The following is a 19,863-nucleotide window of genomic DNA, read 5'->3' on the forward strand; positions in this document are numbered from 1 at the left end:
AGCTCACCTAGTTCCACCCCCCAACCCCATCCCATGGGCAGGGACGCCTCCCACCAGACCAGGTTGCCCAAAATCCCACTCAACCTGGCCTTGAACACTTCCAGGGATGGGGCATCCACAGCTTCTCTAAGCAATCTGTACCAGTGCCTCACCACCCTCAGTGAAGAATTTCCTCCTAACCTCTAATCTAAATCTCCCCTCTTTTAGCTTAAAACCATTCCCCCTTGTCCTGTCACTGTCTGCCCAGGCAAAAAGTCACTCTGTCTTTTTGTAACCCCCCTTTAAGTATTGAAAAGCTGCAATAAGGTCACCCTTGAGCCACTTCTGGCTGAACGTCCCCAGCTCCCTCAGCCCTTCTTCATAGGAGAGGTGCTCCAACCCTCTTACCAACTCTGTAACCCTCCCCCGGATCCTTTCCAACAGAAAAACATCCTTCTTGTGCTTGGGGCCCCAGAGTACAGGTACAGTTTTTGCTAGCATATAAAAATCAGACAACGGGTCATGAGAAGTTGTATGAACACCATTCCACTTCTGAAAAATGGGAACATAACTACTAGTAAGGCTTCAGTCATAGCAACTACAAACCCATCGGTCAGTCTGCATACAGAGCTACAGATGACCAGCCCTTTTACAAAGACAAAGCTGAACAGTCTTTAATTCAAATGCATTTATGAGTAAGCATTTCAGAATCGTAACTGAAGGGAGCAGACTGAAACACCCACAGACATTCTTCATTTCCTCTCCATCTTCCAGAGAAGGAATGGTTATTTCTGATAGCAAACAATTTCATCAGTACAGAAGACTCCCACAAACTAAAAGCTTTTGTTTTATTTATGTATCAGCTATGTAGTAAAGTACATTCAGGAAATACTTGAATCTATCTGGCATTTTTCAAGCATCTGGCAGCTGCTCCTTTTACAGATAACAATTATCCCCTTTTTAACGGCAGAGTGTTACATCATTAAAATCAATCTCTTGAAATCCATAAATATACTGATATTTCTGCCTAGTTAAAACCTACTGGATGATTCAGGTCTTAATGTTAACTTCTGCAAAATGAAGCATTATGAAAGATTTATTTTCTGTTTAGCAGTATCACTTCTACCGATACAATTTTGGTTGCATCACTGATAAACAATATGCACCTATGAAGTCTTAAAAGAATAAAATCTGAATAACTACCATACACACTATCTGGAAAAATATCACAGATGTTTAAGGATAAAAAGAAAAAGGTTTTAATACATTTAATTATTTGATTCAGATAATTATTTACAGACTATGGCCAAGCAACGAGGAAACAAAATACAAATGCTTCAGTGTTTCTTGCACCTTTTTCCTCAGACACTTGACTTGTATTTTTAGCTTAAGTAGTTGTTAAACCCACTGCTACACAATCTAAGCAGAAAATCCTTCTTTGGTTATACCACTAAATCATTAATACCATTAGTGGTACAACAGTTCACTGCTGTACCACTAGTGATACTAGTATCTTCTTGGTTACTATAGAGATAAATTTGTAATCCAGCTAATTGGAGTACAACAGTAAAAAGTCAAAGATCCCCAAGTTGTGTTCACACAAAGAATGAACAAAATAACTTTAGTAAAAAATGGTATTTGTTTTCACCACTAGTACTGCACTGATGGGCAAAATTGTCTCTGAAAGTCAATGTATGTTAAAAGAAGACATCACATTTTGTGATGACTAAATGAAGTAAATGATAAGTAGGTACAAGAAGTAAAATTCAAACTATATAATCAGAGCTTATTTTCATTATAAAGGAAGCTATGTCTGCAGACTCTTTCTGGACTGCAATAACTTGATTGTTTGCTTGACAATGCAAGTTCTAAACTCTTTTCTTCATCCAAAAAAAGTCCTTACTGGTCAGAAATAGCTTGATCATTACAATCTACTCAAGATCAGAATGCCAGTATCTTCAGATGCTTACAACTGTATTTTTCTTTTCTTTTGTAAAAGTTGGTCCAACAAAAGTATGAAAGTGAAATTTGATTTGATGGTAAATGAAGTCCCACTGCTACGGACAAAACTGAAGCTTGCATTTTGTTTGTTGGCAGAAAAAGAATATTCAATTCACAGGAGCGCATATAACAAAACCAAACATGCAATCTATTGCTTTTAAAACCTTTACAGCAACATAACATTAAAGTGAACAGTAATTAGTTATCTATCAATTTTCCCCAAAAGAAACGATGTAAACAGAAGAATAATTTTACCTGTCTGTATATAGCTTCTCAGATTACGGGGGGGGTGGAGGGATTTTTCAATTAATGATCAAGATGATTAGCTGAAATAGGTTTTCATTTGAAGAAAACCCTTTTTAATCCAGCATTAAACAAAATTAATTTTTTTTTTAACTTTTTTTTTTTTTGCACTAATTGAGCTAATCTGAAACAGGAAAATAACTACCCATATTTTGGCATTCATGTTTACATTTGCCCAGATTGTTTAGATTTCGCAAAGCTGCTATCCAGTGTTGCCATGAAATACAGATTGTAGAATCTAGGTAGTATAGTCTATTTCCAATACCAATATTAAGTAGAAAGGAGCACGAAGTAGGGCATTATACTACATTTCTGGAACTAGTACAGTAAGAATGAAACCCTAGGAAAAAAAATTAAACTACAGTTTATAGAAGGAACTAAATACCTGCAGAAGCTGATTTTTGGTTGTATATTATTTTACATGGTGTAATTTGCTGCATCTGCTAATTTAAAGCAGACTTACATACTTTTCTCTTTACTTTGTTTCCAACATTTTCTTCTCCTCCACCCTTATACCATACACCAAGCATTATGAATATAAGCCCAAATATCCCAGACAATCCAGTGAACAAAGTTAGTGTAATGCACTGGTGTGAGGTGTGAGATAAAAAAAAAAAAAAACACGTCTCTCAATCTTCATCAAAGTTCTGTTGTAGAAGAAAATTGGCAGCCAAGTTTTCATTCTTCTCACAAGCAAAATACGCTTGTATCACAAGTCCTTCAGGAAATCCTAATGCCTTTAACTGAAGAAAAGAAACATGTTTAGAAAGCAAAGTTTGTATAATAAACTTCTTTGTATGTCTAGTATCTTCAGATGCCACTTAAGCAATGTAATGCTTTTTTTTGAAACAACACTGCTGTCTAGCTCAATATAACCTCTAGTGAGCAGAGTTAGAAGGTGTTGCCTCTGTCCTTACTAACCAAAACTAAGTTCTTATTTGAAAAATGTAATTTACATGAGTCCAAGGAAGCACCATAAATTATATCGCTTTTCTTTCACTAACACAGTAAGTCACTAAAATAGACTTGGGTCACAGTAATGTCAGGAAGTAACTGCACTTTGCATTGCTATTGAAAAAACATTGAAACAATGCTTATTTTAAGCTATTAATTATACAAAGCTCAGTAATTTTAACAAAACTTGCCTGGAGCAGTATCTCCCAGCCTCTGATTTATGCATCACTTGCAGAGAACACAACATACCATGTTATGCCATACTTTCAGTTGTTTTAACTGGCTTTCATTGTTTTTAAAAATGACTAAACATTTCAGCTATACAAGCCAGCTGAGCGTAATCTGTTCTTCAGAAGTCAGTGGACTAATGTCTGGGACACAGTGACAAACAGGCATCAGAATACTAGAGGAGAGATTGTTATAGTGGAAACAGGTTTAGCTTGCACTTAAAGAAACTCAGCAAAACAATATTTGTTTTAGCCATAGGCAAGTAAGTACTGTCATTTAGGGATTTTCTTAAAATCCGCACAGCACCTGAAAGACATTTTTACATATGGGAAAGATCAAATCTCTGCAAGAAACTACTTTCTTTTATCACTTATAAACCATTCTTAGATTTTTGTGCATACAAACAGCATCAAGATTTCAGCTGTAGCACTATGATACTTAAGTTTTGAGGTGTGTTTTTCATATAAAAAGGAAGAAGCACACATCCCACTTCGTAGGATTTTGCAACAGGTTGTAGAGGTAATAATCTACTGCATAAAATGGCTTTAAAAGGAAATGCAGCAGACTAGAGATGATCTGTCAAGAAGTGGGCAGTTTTATTAGGCTAATTTTGTCTAATGACCATTTTCTTGATATTTAGAAGGTTGACACCTATATTAAAGGGTTTTTCTGATAATCCTTACAAAACCTTTCACTTGGTCTGTTAAAAAAATCTCTTTGATAAACAACAGAAGTGTTACTACACTATGACACAATTCTTCACAGTTTGTTCTTTAAAAAAAAATCAAAACATCTCAGAGGCATTGCTATCTATGTAAATCCATATTTAGTGAGTGTTACACATGGTATTTATGAATGTGGTACACCCTCAAAAGCGTATTTTTATAGACATATTTACCTGTGTAAAAAGCTGTAATTAACTAATTCTAATGGACAGACAAATAAGTGGGTTAAGAAGTGACTTTAACTAATCTACTTAACTATGAGAGCTTTAACCATCCCAGTAGTTTGCCGAGAATGACCATGCAGGCACTCCTTTGTACCTGGAAATCCATCATAGTTAGCACTACCTTAAACAGTATTGTCTGAGACTTTTGCAAGAGTCTTTTTTCCCTTTCCTCTGGGAAATTCATTCAGTCATCAATTATTAGATAGCCTCTGATCACTTACAACGTTCTGCATCTTTCAAGTAAGGACTCAAGAGATCTTATACTCACTGGCTATAGAGCAAGAAGATGTGATTTGACAAACTAGGCTACACCAACTATGAGATATCAAAAATCATTCAAAGCTACTGAACATAGAATAATAAACATAGCATTAGTTAAAGTATATTCTAAGCATGCAAAAAAAAAAAATAGTGAACACCCTAAAAAAATAGCCAAATAACACTTAAAAGCAGAAAGGCTTACCCTTTCTATAGCTTCTTTTTCCTGAGGCGTTACTTGAATGTAGTTCATATGACCATTTCCAGCTTCTGCTACTCCTCCAGTGCTGGCACCATCATCACTGCCACTTAAGCCCTGGCGGGATTCTGTAACTGGCTCATTCAGCATATGAATAAAATGCTCCTGGTGTTGGCTTATTTGCTGTGATGCAAAGGAGAATAAAAGGAAGAAATATATTGAAATAAAGCATGTTTAGTTCTGCCAACAAGCAAGTAAAAATATTTACTATTTTCAGTAAATTATGCAGTCAAAAGCAAGGGTAAAAATGTGTAGTAAAATATGATTAAATCAAACTAAAGGAAATTCAATTTCATGTTTAAGTTCTGTTGCAGTGACCCTCCCCTCTTGGGTTGGCAGCCCAGAAAGCCAGCCATATCCTGGCTGCACTAAAAGCAGCGTGGCCAGCAAGGCTGGGGAGGTGATTGCCCCCCTCTGCTCTGCTCTCATGAGACCCCAACTGGAGCGCTGTCAGCTCTGGGGCCCCCAGCACAAGATGGGCGTGGACCTGTTAGAATGAGTCCAGAGGAGGGCAATGAGAATGATCAAGGTACTGGAGCAGCTTTCCTATGAAGACAGGCTGAGGGAGTTGGGGTTGTTCAGCCTGGAGAAGAGAAGGCTCTGGGCAGACCTTACAGTGGCCTTCAAGTGCCTAAAGGGGGCCTACGGGAAAGCTGGGGAGGGACTCTGTCAGGGGGCGTACTGATAGGATGAGGGGCAATGGCTTGAGACTAAAAGAGATTTAGATTAGATATAAGAAGTAAATTCTTCAGAGAGTGGCAAGGCACTAGCAGAGGTTGCCCAGAGAAGCTGTTGATGCTCCGTCCCTGGAGGTGTTCAAGGCCAGGCTGGATGGGGCTTTGAGCAACCTGGTCTGGTGGGAGGTGTCCTTGCCCACAACAGGGGGATTGGAGGTAGGTGATCTTTAAGGTCCCTTCCAACCCCAACCTTTCTGTGATTCTATTTTCCTTACTGCAACAATTGATGAAAAGCCAACAACAGCATGATGGAACTGCTACTAACATGTTATCTTAGGTAATGTCAACATCTCCCTTTTTTCTAAGTCTAAATCAAAATTAGTAGTAACATTTTGTTATTTAAAGATTCACCTGTAGCAGCTGAGGGTTTTCCCGTCCAATCTGTTGTAGCAATGCTGGTAACAAAGAAGGATTTTGCTGAATGATTTGTCTCATCTGCTGGAATTGAGGCTGATTTCGCAAGAACTCAAGTGGATGTCCTGACAAACACCAAATTAAAATGCTTTTAAAAAGTTAGCAAGACTGTTATAAAATGCATACTGACATTTTATTTGTAGAGAGAAACAGAGCACAGAAGTGGACAACATACCCCTCATTAAAAAATACACGAATTTATTTCCTCACACTAACTCTATAGCTTTAACCAGGAATTCTTTCTACTAAGGTTAAACCAAGTCTTTTCTTCTCACCCAGCTCTCTCTGAAGATCCAACAGGCTTCTGTCCCTGATCTCCATCAGATTTCTCTTTAGTTCTTACCTCTGAGTAACCTCATTCTGAGACACGTAGCCAGCTAATGTCTGGTCTCTACATCTAAAACTGAGTTCCACCTCTTGCAATCAGTCACTTCTTTCCTTCTCAAGTGAGTCTTAGCATCCCACATACCTAGTGCTATTAGGTATTGTCTTCAATTTATAACAGTCAGAAGTGTTCTGAAACATCCCATTCCCCCACTCTCTCTTTACAGCTGATGCCATGACTACCTGTCAGTCCTACCTGCGTGTTTAATACTCTGTCCTCTAACAAGGCTTACACTTTGGACACTGTCTCTGCCATAGACCAAGACAGACCTTTCCTAGTCACTGACTATACTCCTTTCATGTATTTATTTCCCCTTCAGACAGAGTTCTTTGCAGCAGGCCCTAAACCCTCTGTCCACGTGGCACACTGCAGCGCAAGGAGTCCCAGCTCATGGTAGGTCTCACAGGTGCTGCATTTGACTGCCTCCTGGTATGTTTCCTCCTTGATATTCCAACTTCCAAGCGGTAAATGTATTTGAACAGTCACACTCAACAGTGCACAGGGAAACACAAAAGTAGGAAGCTATAGCTTAAGCACATATAAAAAGCCATCTGTTCTAAGGAAGTACCACACTTATGAAATTTTCATGTTACAGTTTTTATCCAATTCACTTTGATCAGTCCATGGAACTTAAATTCACTGAAGCACAAAGTGCTTAAAAGCATATGTTTATCACATCCTCCCACATATAATCTTTCTTACCTCCTAATGAACTAGCAGTTGTAGGTATAGTTGCTACGGCCGCTGCCACAGCTGGAGACTGAGAGGAACCAGTGCTCGCTGCTTGAGGGGGTTCAGCCACAGCCTGATTATCTCCAGGTATACCCTAAAGCCACAGTTGACATTATTACCTACAGAACGCTAAAAAATATTTGGTTTACTGCATGTATTATTTACTCTTTAGAACAAAGCGAAAATGTTAATGTTTTTACTGCAAATACAACGCAAGATGCTGTGACAGGTGCATTTACAGGTGGAAGAGGATACTGTGACAAGAATGATTTATTTTTGACAATGAAAATATGTGGCTTGTATAGCTAGCTAGTAAACCATGTAATGCATTGGTTTAAAAGCACATTTAAGTCTGTAAACAATACTTGCTTTGAATTGTGTTCCGAAATATTTGACATGAGTAGAAAAGTTTATTTTCATAACGCCATAGCATATTATAACACTGCATTTAGTTAAAGTTACATTACAGCAACAGAATCATAGTACACAATGCTAGCTGAGATTATAGCTATATAGTTGATCCATTTTTCTGGCAAGATATTAAGGAGAGATCAGATCATAGCTCTCTGGACCTCTTTTTTCAACTGAACAGCTTGACAGTTGTCATTTACTCTATCTTATGTGTGGAAAGGTTATCAAACTTTCAGCAGTAAAGTTAAGTTAGCAGTAAAGTTAATTTGTACTTTGTTTAGTTTGCTGCATGCAAATAGCGTTACCTATTTATGAATTGCTCAAGGTAATTAACCTAACAAATCTAGAAATTACAAATTATACTACATTAAAAGGCAGGTTATGCAGCCCAGACAGACCTTACCCTACTACCTTTGTCCTACAAGAAAACACTTACCACCCTAACCATGCTCCTTGTCACTGAATTCCTGCACTAAATTTGCCCTTTCCACCCTCCTACCTGCAGCCTACGAACTACCTTTGTGCCCTTTTTCAGAGCAACCTTTTGCATCTTAGCATGGGATAGACACCAAGAAAGATTCCTATATGACTACAGCCTTGTGGTACAGGTAAGGAGAATTGCCAGAGAGGAACCCAAAAGAGGCACACTCCAAAGAGCAGTAAAGCTCCTTACACACAGACAGAATCAACTGGTGAAGCTATGCTGAACCCAACCCCAAAGGGACAAGACTATACAAGATCCTCTACCTCAAAGCACTGAATTTCCAGGGCGCAATAAATTAAGAACAGTCTGGGAAGGCAACAACACTGGTGTAACAGAATAAATTTCACCTAACTCAGAGGAAAAAAAGCACCCTTCCCTTTGGGAACAACTACACTTAAGGAACAGGGAGAGTGGAAAAAAAAACACAGAATATCAGTTGTACTGTTTTTGACTAGGATGGAGTTATTCACTGTACGTGTATGAGTCTGTTTTGGATCTGTAAATACTGTTGATAACACACTGATGTTTTTAGTTGATGCAGAGCAGTGTTTGCACAGAGCCAAGGACTTTTCAGCTTCTCACACCACCCTGCTGGCGAGGAGACTAGGGGTGCAGCAGGATCTGCGAGGGGACACAGCCAGGACATCTGACCCTGCCTGCCCAAAAGGATATTCCATACCACATGGTGCCATACTCAAAAGATTTGGGACAAGAGTAAGAAAGAGAGGATGTTCAGAGTTACAGCATATGTCTTCCCAAATAACCTTTATAAGTAATGATGCTTTCCTGGCAACAGATAAACATCTGCCTGTCAATGGGAAGTGGTGAATGTAGCTGAACAGAAGGGACAAATATGCAGATAATATAACGGCCACGTCTGAAAGGGTGGAACTGCACGGTGTTCCATGAAAAACCTTGCCTTACCTAAAGAAGTACATCAAGATATAAGCCAACTAACACACTGAGTCCATATTTAAGCCACTCAGTGTAATAAATGCATTTTTTCCAGTCACACATTTTATTACCTTTATCTGTCTTGATCAGCTTGCTACACTTTCATCCTTCCACAGAGGGGGGAGAAAATTACATTCATGACATGATTTGTAACTCTCTCTTTCAGCACTGCTTTACAAAGCAGTACTTAAATACCTTTTCACATCAAATCAGTTATTTCTGGGAATCCAAACATAATATATGAACTATTGTATGATGGAGTATGTAGTGATAGGACAAGGGGTAATGTTTTTAAACTAAAAGAGAGTAGATTTAGATTAGACATTAGGAAGAAATTCTTTGCTATGAGGGTGGTAAGGCAGTGGAACAGATTGCCCTGGGAAGTGGTGGATGCTCCATCTCTGGAAGTACAAGTGTTGAAATCCAAGTTGGATGGGGCTTTGGGCAACCTGGTCTAGTGGGCGATGTCCCAGCCCATGGCAGAGGGTGTGGAACCAGTCAATCTTTGAGGTGTCTTCCAACCCAAACCATTCTATGGCTCCATGATTCTATGAATTTGGGATCAATCTCCTGAAATCGCAGGTTGACTTCATGTATTCACAGGCTTATGTAGTCATTGCGATCTGTATCCATACCAAATAGCAGATGTTTGTTTAAACTTTAAGGCTGCTCCCAAATAGAAGCACTATGGAAACTAGTCTAACCAAATTTACTTAGGAGATAATTTATCATTTTGAACATTGTCTCAATCCTTTAATACAATCTTGAAGTCTCACTATCCGAAAAAAAAAAAAAAAAAACAAGACTCTATATGATGGTACTCAGATGAGACTAGTGAGATGTATGCACCTGGTTTATTCAGCTATATGAAACATAATAAATCATGATATCAATTCACATAAAATTAATTGGTAATGTAAACAGTGCTTGGACTGTGAGAAGGGCATCTCTGCCTTATGGTGGATTAAATCTGTTTACACTTTAACTAAGCACTGAAGCAGTTTTTAGCTGACATTTTTCACCACAGGGACACATAATAACCACAACAGGCCCAGCCCAAGGAATACACACATTTCCAAACAAAGAGTTTGCAACCAATGGTCTGATGGTTGGATGAAAGACAGAACTCCTTCCTAATTAATGATTAAGAAATCCTTGGGTCAAAACCAGATTTGAATCTAAACGCCTCCCAAAGACGCGTCTGAAGCATAAGAAACAGTGTGTTTTGGAACAGGAACCTCCTATAAACACAGCTGAGGCATATAGGATTACAGAGAATCTAGATCCCCAGCCATGAAAACTGAACAGCTTGTCATCTGAATTACTGACAGCAAGTGGAATCTTCAGTGCTAATCTAGGGAACAGCTACAGTTTAAGCACTGATACTCTCTTGACCTTTTCTTTCCAACAGTTTACAGGCACATTTCTCGTACCGACTCTTTAAAGCAGGATAGTGGACTACACTTAAGAGCTCAAATTCCTAACACTACTCTGCAAAGTATCTAAAAGATAACGCTGATGATTGTTTGGAGTCTGATAAAATAGGAGATCAAAGAACTGTGTAATCAATGGATCAGTACCAACTAAAGAAAAGCTTTCTTGATGCAGGAGGATGGTAAGGAATATATTTAGATCAGACTTAGAACAATCCAAAAGACTTTTTGCAGCAACTGCATTTTTCTAGGAGGAAAATAGAAGTATGTCCACTAATATGTTCTCTAAGAGCAAAACTCCTTCTCCCTACTCCTTTTTCCAACTGCTAGAAGAAGAATGAGGAGAACATATTTTCAGTAAGGGATAACGTGAAACAGGAAGGGATCAACTTGTGTTAACTGGAAGACTCATTTAAACGTGAGGACCGACTGAGAAAGAGATGAACTGCTGAGTACAAACAGACCTAATCAGTTTGGTAGACATGCCATGCATTGAACTTCATTGGAAGGATGCTCTGTTTCTGTTTCCTGCTTTCTGAGCAGGAATAAGCTAGAGCAGGGAAATACCATTCTGACTGCAAAGGCACTACAGCATGCACAACTGATGCATGCACAGCAAATGGCAACACTTCTAAGAGGCACTGGATTTACGCACAGACCAAATACACAATAAACCTACAGTAAAACCAACACTTGTAAAGCATGAAGAACAAATATTTGAGACATTCAGACAAACAGCAGCTGGACTGGTATTTGCCCTTAGGGCAACACAATATTCATCACCTTTGTTTGGCCCAATACCACACGAGAACTTGACTGTCTACAACCATATACTCAAAACATTTGTTGCCCATTTAAAAACTGTGGGTTACAAAGTCTTGGCATTGTTACTGTGAGTAGCAGCCATGCTGGTGTTGTCTGGTTATAACTACTGAAGAAAAAAATTCATTTACAAAATAGAAGCTTCACAAGAGGTCAGGATACCAGCTTTCCTATCAGTCTATCTCACATTCTGTTCAAGGTATTTGAAGGGTTCATTTCACCCTTGAAACTATGTCTATAAAACAAGAAATTGTTTCTTGTCCAGAACCCTGCTTAAATTAAAATACCAGTTACAAATTGAGCACACTTTAAAAAAAATCATGAATCTTTCTATTTGCAGAATATATTAATATAAACATGGTGCATGATTCCTAAGAATAATAAACAGGAATTTTTAAGATGCCCATGTGCAGTTACATATACTAATACAAAAATACAGCTAGTGTTGTCACTAATATAACAATCACTTCTTGAGCCAGTCATTAGCAGCTACAACTATCACTGAAATTGGGCATCCTTTATGGATATAACCACAACAATCAACACAGAATAAAAACAAGAAGGGATAAATGTAGCTAAAGACAACTTCATTATTTCCTATAATAGCACATTATGATCCTGAAAAACAATATTCAAAATAACAAGTACATCAAATTAAAATTCTCATTTAATGAGGACAAACTAAACAATGAAAGAGCAAAGTACACATGAAATAAACTACTCACCATTAAAAGGTACTCCACCGCTCTGTCAGGATTGTTGAAGCTGGCTCTCAATGCTGCAATTACTTGCTCTCGTTCATAGCCCATTGACATGATTTCAGTCACCATATTCTCATAGGACTGACCTGTCACTAGAAGTAACATGATTACCATTTTAAGGGAATAAGGCAAAAGAAAAGCACAAAAAAGTTTCAATGGAGAAATGTCACTTCTATCCAAATCTGAGTCATTCAATGAAGAGTACAGAAGAGCTCGTATTAACCTTGCCATGGCTTTGCTGCTTTAACTCAAAATATATTCTGGTGGTTTCATTATGCATTTGATTGGAATAGTAGAGTTCCAAGGTAATGACCACACTGTGAAATTCTATTAAAAAAAAGCAGAACTTGTTACACTTCTGTCTTCATAGCTGAGGTAATATTCCCTCTCTATGCTGTTCAACCCTTACAGCTACCACTCCATTCCTGCTGTAATTAAGAAACGTCTCCTGCAGCGTATGTTTGGAAATGAAGCTTTCTACGCAGAAACCTGCTTGTCAAACTCTAGCCATTGAGAGGTTCCCAGATAAAGTCTTTGCACTAAGCTATGCTTAGATAGATGACAAAGACTTATACCAAAGTTATAACAGCCTATTGTCTATGTGCTGGTGACAACAAGCAAAGTAATTTAATCAACTTAACATGAACCAAATCAAGTCAGGCAGAAGACTGGAAGTTATGTCCAGAAGAATCTCTCAACCTCAGTGAGGTTTAAGGAGAACAAACTATCTAAGCTAATACATATTTGACTAGATATCCATTACACCAAATTCTCCACCTTTTAGGGTATAAACAGACTAAAACTGGACCATACCTGCAGACATCAAGAAAAAAAGTATTACAGTATAACATGTATTATATATAACTAGAGGAGAGCTGATTACTGTACTAATGGTATCATAGGTAAGATGATTTTTAAATAAAATACATTATTTTCTTTTGTTAAAAGCAGACAGCAGGCTTTAAAAAAAATCAAAAACACCAATGAAAAAATTACCATATTCTGAATTGCAGCTGAGCAACCTTTTAAAGGCTACTTCCCACACAAAACCAAAAAAAAAAAATGAAAAGAAGAAAAAAAGAAATCCAGGAACTAAAATACCAGTTCCTTCCCCAGCTAAAAATATTACTGATTTTAGTGGAACACTACTATTGACTTTTTAAACTTACTGAGTTACTTGGAGGAAAAGGGTACAATCAACAGTAACCATAAAAAACAACAGATTATAAAAATGTAGAGGAAACAAATGGTACTCTACTAAGACCACTAAGTCGCAATTAGAAGAACCAAAGAATATCTCATGTTTTATACCACTAGGGAGAAGTTGTTCAACTCAACCCAAGAGTAGCACAGGCACATTGCTCATTTTCATTTGTTTAAGAATACTTCTGAATAATCATCAGATGCATGACTGAGGGCAATATACTCAAGAACAAATAATAAAACAGCTCTAGCTTAAAGATACTTGTGCATTACCCATTAAGATAAATTGACATCCCTTGGGTAATCTGAGCTCTTACTGTTCAGACTTCAAAATAATAGTATCAATCTGAGTTGCTTTCTGCTCATGTTTTCTAGCATACTACCAGTTTATCCTTACTGTTGATAATGAACTAACAAAGGTCAACAGCACACAGAAAACCTTTTGATCTAATCAGTTACTTCTTAAACATTTCTGTTTGCGTAGTGTTTTTTCAATACAGGCTATGTAGAGACCAGAACAGTATGATAGATTTTGTACAGGAAAAAAAAAAAAGAAGCAAAAAGGAAACAGAAGTACTGTGTATCTATACACATGTACTCCATACACAGTCTGCTTACACAAGTGCTGAAGTAACATCAAGAATAATTCAGGAATTGCACATCAGCCGTATCATGATACAGTCACATCTCTTTCTACATATAGTTAACTAAGAATGTCTGTGAGGTCAGTGCTGAACTGATTCTGCTCTTTGCTTCTGTTTTTCAAATAACATGTTAAAGCTGGATGAGCTTTGAAATCCAATTCATTATGCTCCCCAAAATAATTCTTGTTCAATGCCCTAAAGAAAACTCAAGCTGCTCCTGAAAAAGAGGTGTCTGCACAGAACTGCAAGACACGCAGATCTTTCTGTAATACACAAAGCCACACTGATTTCCAGTCAGACTTAATGTCTGAAAACAAAAGCAATTCAGTAGAAAACAATCCCTGTTTCTGAAGTGAAGTCAATTATGTTCAGACAACGTAACTTAGAAGTAACACTAAGAACACTTGTAGGATCCCACATAGGATGAAAAAACATACTACAGGAATTTGTGCAAGAAAGTTCCTTTTAAAACAGTTCCTAAAGAAAAGGAAGCACAGAGCTCATGCCTATTACCTTTGAAAATGTTTTGGCATATAACCCTTCCAGTACACTCAGCCAGAAAACTACACGCAATGCCCGGTATTTCCAAAATGTTAAGGACATGGGTTTATTACACTAGAAACTAAGCAAAGAACTTGCATATAAATTAGGTAAGTGAGGTGTTCTCCTTCTGCTACACTAAAAAAAAAAAAAAAAAAAAAAAAAGGGTCAACTCTGAAGATAAATGAATCAAGACCATCAGTTTAATTTAACTTGTTGGTCATTATTGTTTATATGAACAATTATGATAACCACATCTCTGCCATTAAGGTATAATGAATGTTTAAGGAAGCCTGCATGACCTTTGGTACCAGTAGTAACTCTTAGTTACTGTAGAAAACAACCAGTTGAGTTTTGTTACATTCTATCACCTATTTCAGCTTATACAGCTCTTCAGTCTGAAACAGCCATAACACAAGACTCTAAGCTGCAGTTAGACAGACTAAATCTGGTGGCTACCATCAGTACAGGTTAAACAATACTTGCTCCTAAATCAACTCTTTCTTACAACATCTGCCTACACTGCACCCACACTGCTACACAAAAATGTTAAACTAATCAAAGAAAGTTTCACTTACTTTTTGCACCAGGATGCCGCTTAATGTTCACAATGAAAGACAAAATGAAAAAAAAAGTCTACCTTCCTCTTTATTTCTGTGTCTTAACTTAATACATTCTAAAAGAAAAACCTCTAAAAATTTGCCTAAGTAATAAGGAGTGCGTGGGTTTGTCTAGAAATTTCCTATCTACCAAAGTAAGCATAACTGAGCTGCAGAAGTTTCTTTTGTTTTTATGCTGCTTATTCCACTAAGAAATGAAGACATTTAAACTGTCAAAGAAAAGTAAACTAAGTATAAGTACACAGAAACATCCACTCCTCAACCCAGACAGAGGCAGGTAAATTTGTCTAATATAAATTTATCAAAGTATAGACTTTGAAAATGCTGTCAAAGCTAAAACAATGAAATTATAAAGGCAGCCATTTTATCAGCTGTTTTAATCAGACCTGCTCAATGGGAAGCAAAGGTAAAAAGAAAAGCATATACATATTTATGTCCACTGTTTTACCCATGCCACTTCAAACTGAATAGTTAGAAGAGAAATTAAGGAAAATGAAAAAAAAAGGAATGGTAAGGATCTTCCTCTTATACAATAAAAATATATGAAGTGAAATATTCTTCAGTAAGGAATTCTTGATGCTGGTTCTAAGATATCAACTTTAATTCTTAAAGAAGCGTACTTCAATTATAACTTTAACAATGACAGATACAGAAGAGAATGTCAATATCTGCTAATCCGTCATTTGTTTCTGCTGCACCAAAATAATGTCTACATTAAAAAAACACTCCACTTACCAAGTGCACTTATAGCATCCTCAAAAAGATTTGATCGAGATGTATCACCTGTTGTACTGTAAGATGAAGACAAGTGCAATGGTAATTACAAAACTTTGGAAAACTTCCTATTTTTCAAAAATAGCAGCAGCAGCTGTAACTCTAAGTGGCCCCTTTTGTTTTTTCTTTAAAAAAAAAAAAAAAAACAAAAAAACCAAAAAAAATAGGCTTTCCAAAGATCTCTCTCTTGGACTTATAGTGAGACAAGATTTTGCAAACTTACAATGCTACCATTTTTAATACTTAAAGACCAACCTCCCCCCTCTATTCCCCAATATTTTGGCTCTTACCCATCTGTTCAGGGATTAGCCATCTGTTTGCTTGAATACTTCAAAGGGTGGAAGAACACTGTGGATTTTTCACAAGTACACAGCAGTTTCGTTAACTGCTTCTCCTTAGTCACTGGTGTAATTCAGTCTGACCTTAATGAGTATCCAAGGAGGTCAGTGGGAAGCATTTATTAAAAATCTCAGTATCCCACTCGTCCAGTAAAATAAACTGCCAATATTTGCAATCATTCTTTTTCAGGTTATCAAAGTTGTTATGTTACAGGATAAATGACTCACCAAGGAGCACAGAGGCACAACAGAAGGCTGAGGAACCCCAATAGCCCAGTCAGAGCCAAGGGAGCCCGTCTTGGCTCCTGACAGGGCTACAAGCTGACGCTGATCAGCCCCATGGACTGAGGGTGACACCCTCAGTGGGTCAAAAGGAGTGGAGAGGCTCTCCAGGTCTCCTTACAGACCCAGGGCATTGCTACTTACAGGGTGATAGAACACATGGATTGCCAGGAAAAGGGTTTGGAAATTGTGCAAGACTTATTATGGATTATCTAGGAGAATAGGAGAAGAGCAAAAGGCAGGGGAAGGGACGTATCAAGGCACTCTGTGGATGAGAAGTATGAGGGGGGAAAAAAGAGGGAAGAAAGGATTAAAAATGGTCAGTCACATGTAAACAGCACTTGACTGGCCATGCCCTGCACCTGATCACCAGTCTGTTCTACCTTCTAATTAAATTTGATTTTTAACATTTTTTCATGATTAGGAGTGTCTGTCCTTTGTGCATGTGTGTGTATGGAGGTCCAAATGCCAGCCACTGAAGAAGGAGCCACAGGGGCCCACATGCCTGGGATGTTGGCAACTGAAGAGACTGAAGTGCATGCGTACTGTGTGGATGCCTACACATATCTGTGTGCATTCACCAGTGAACGTCAAGCCCGATCAGCTGGTGAGCAGGCTAAGAGGCTTGAGAGCTAGGTATGAAAGGGCTGCGAGTCAGAGTCACCTGCGGAACGGCCTGTAATGTCTGGGAGTCAGCTACAGGTACAGTCACAGACCTCAACCAGGCAGTGAAGAGATCTATTTGTTCACATCTTTATGCATGAGGCAACTGGGCAACCAGGGGACCTAGGGACCAACTACATGGTATAACGCATGTCTACAGACAGTTCCTGCATGGACTCACCATGCACATGTGTGCATGTGTACAAAGACAGCATGAATATCAGCAGCTGGAGTTGGGTTGCAGAGCTCAGGTGGCTGCATGCACAAATGTTAATTGGAGAGATTGGGAGATCTAGGGTCCAGCTACTGGAATAGACTAAGGCCAGCTACTGGATGGATTCATATTATACAAATGTATGCATGCGTGTATTTTCCACTAGTAAGCTTCACCCTTGAGCAGCCAGGTGGGAACAGGACAAGACTGCTGGTGCTGTACACTTGCTTGAGTACTGTTTTGGTCTGTGATGACCTGTGCAGCCAGCCATATATGTAGGTATATATGTACTGTGTGTATGTATACCTCTATTGGGACTACATGCTTGATCTCAATACTTCAGGGACCTGGGAACATGAAGCTGCAGCAGCTTCACGTCTATCAGGCTACCAGAGCTGGCAACTCATAACAACAGCTAGTGAAAGATCATCAGATTAACCTGAGTAAGTGTGCAGAAGATGCCATTAAAAATCTGGCAAGGCACATAGATGCATTTTTCTGGTGAGAAAAAAAAAAGTTCTAGCAAGAATACTTCACTAGTATCTATCACCAGTAAGACTTAACAACAACTGAAAAAAAAATCAAAGACAAAACAGGGCACCAGCTTGACCAGCCAAGGGTCAAAAAAAACTTCACCAGTGCAGGTGATTTAACTTCTAAAGCAAATCAAAACCAAGAAGTAGTCAAAAAAAATCAAGGGAGGTGATAACTACAGTGTATTTTTCAGATTACTCTGTTGCGTTATGTCTTTAAACTAAGACTCCCTTACCGTATGCAGGTTTTAAAACACTGCAGTTTCTACATGAAAAATCTGGAAAGGTGTTCCAGTTCTAAAGATTTAATTTAATATTTGAACCCACTGAACAAAGTGAGCAGCAAAAATCCTGCTTGTTAACATTAAAACTTAACTTATTCTATTGACAACTGAAGTTTCATTTGTACCCCACATTAAAAATATGTCCATTTCTCAGAATTACAAAATTAAACCAACAGTTAATATATTTAGTGCAAGATATCTGTGCTGAGATTTTCAGGATACTTGCCAATTGCAAATTTTGTTTCTTCATCACCAAATCAAATAAATATTTGATGGTATTTAAATACCACAATTTTAAAAATTAATGTCTTGTGCAATAGCACTCACATAAATAATATACAAATAATTGCAAGCCAGAGTATGAAAAATGAAGACCTGATGTTATGCAGTACTTTGAGGGCCATTAGGTTATAGTTAACATTTTTATCCCATGCAGTGCTTAAGCAATTTTAGGTGAGCAAAGCAAGAAGTATAGGACAGGAACGTATGTAATCTCTAACTCACACTAGATTTTCTTGAATGTTGAGAATTGAGGTTGAAAACTATTCCAACTCCCACAGCTATCTGCAGATGGGCCAAGTATTGTTCAGAATGAATGAGTTTGTGGATTTAATATATTACATGATTAAGAGTAATACCATAGCCTACATTTTAGAAGAAAAAGCTCTTTCCAAAAATTAAGAGTCCTATAGCAACACAGAACTTAGTAGCATGGTTCAAAGCTAACCAGTATGATTGAAAACACAGCCAGAGGTCCATGAACAAGACAGGACACACCTCTTTCAAGAGGTTTGCTAACAGTAGCTCCCCACACTGGGGAGTATCAGTCTGAAAGAAAATCTGGGCCACAGTAACTCTGAAATGCCTAAAGGGAGTATAAGCCCTGTGTCATTAAACTTCCCACTCCATAGATTTAGTCAAAAGTCCACATTACCACACAAAAAGGTAAAAGGGGAAAGGGGTACACACTACAGTCAGTAATGTTGTACTTTAGTCAGAGACTGGAGTTAAAGAGAAAAAATATGCAGAACAGAAAAAATGACTGGACTAACACTGCAATGGAAAATTCAACTTAAAGCCAAAACTAGAAGCAACAGAAATGGACAGAGAAGCCAAACTGAAAGCTCATTCATACCTGTCATTTGATGATGGTCTGACAGCAGCTGGTGCCTCAGGTGGTTTTTCTGCTGGCTTCTCATCTTTAGGAGTACTCACAGGTGCAGATTCACAAGCAACTGCAGCTGGTGCTGGAGTGGTAGGGACAGGAGCTGGCACAGGAGCAGCTGCAGGGGTTGGTGCAGAGGCTGGTGTGGGAGCTGCACTTGTCAAGCTGACAGTAGCAGTAGAATTTGACTGCTGAGTTGCTGCAGCTGCTGCTTTGGGCTATTGGAGGACAGCAGAATTCAGACACAGCACAAAACTCCTAAACCAATGCTTTCTAAAGTCAATATGTTGATTAAGTTCTGTTAAGACCACTTGTGCTTGACATTGCTGCCTCAACAAGTATAATGTTAAAATATTCCAAAATATCAACTATAGTGCCCCTTATTGTGTTTAAACAGGCAACTGGTAGTGTCACCCATGCTTATTCAGACATCTAAGCATCCACACTGTTTGCATATGACGTGAAATGCAGAGATAAGATCTAAATTATTTATAGACTGCAATACTCCAAATATGAAAACAATATTGTGTTTCATAAAA

General features: G+C 38.1%; 1 protein-coding gene across 2 annotated transcripts in view; it reads right to left on the reverse strand.

The window, feature by feature from the left end:
* Positions 1-803: 803 nt before the first annotated feature.
* Positions 804-19,863, reverse strand: part of RAD23B (RAD23 homolog B, nucleotide excision repair protein) — a 39,202-nt gene continuing 20,142 nt past the window's right edge. For both annotated transcript variants that reach the window (XM_084503467.1, XM_084503468.1), the window contains exons 4-10: positions 19,295-19,542; positions 15,807-15,862; positions 12,029-12,156; positions 7,170-7,293; positions 6,020-6,147; positions 4,878-5,054; positions 804-3,026 (exon numbers count right to left, since the gene is read on the reverse strand). In XM_084503467.1, the coding sequence (XP_084359593.1) occupies positions 2,913-3,026; positions 4,878-5,054; positions 6,020-6,147; positions 7,170-7,293; positions 12,029-12,156; positions 15,807-15,862; positions 19,295-19,542 (975 nt within the window). In that variant the 3' untranslated portion in view covers positions 804-2,912. The remainder of the gene's footprint in view (positions 3,027-4,877; positions 5,055-6,019; positions 6,148-7,169; positions 7,294-12,028; positions 12,157-15,806; positions 15,863-19,294; positions 19,543-19,863) is intronic.

This window comes from Aythya ferina, assembly GCF_964211825.1.
Source record: "Aythya ferina genome assembly, chromosome: Z".
Taxonomy (NCBI): Eukaryota; Metazoa; Chordata; class Aves; order Anseriformes; family Anatidae; genus Aythya; species Aythya ferina.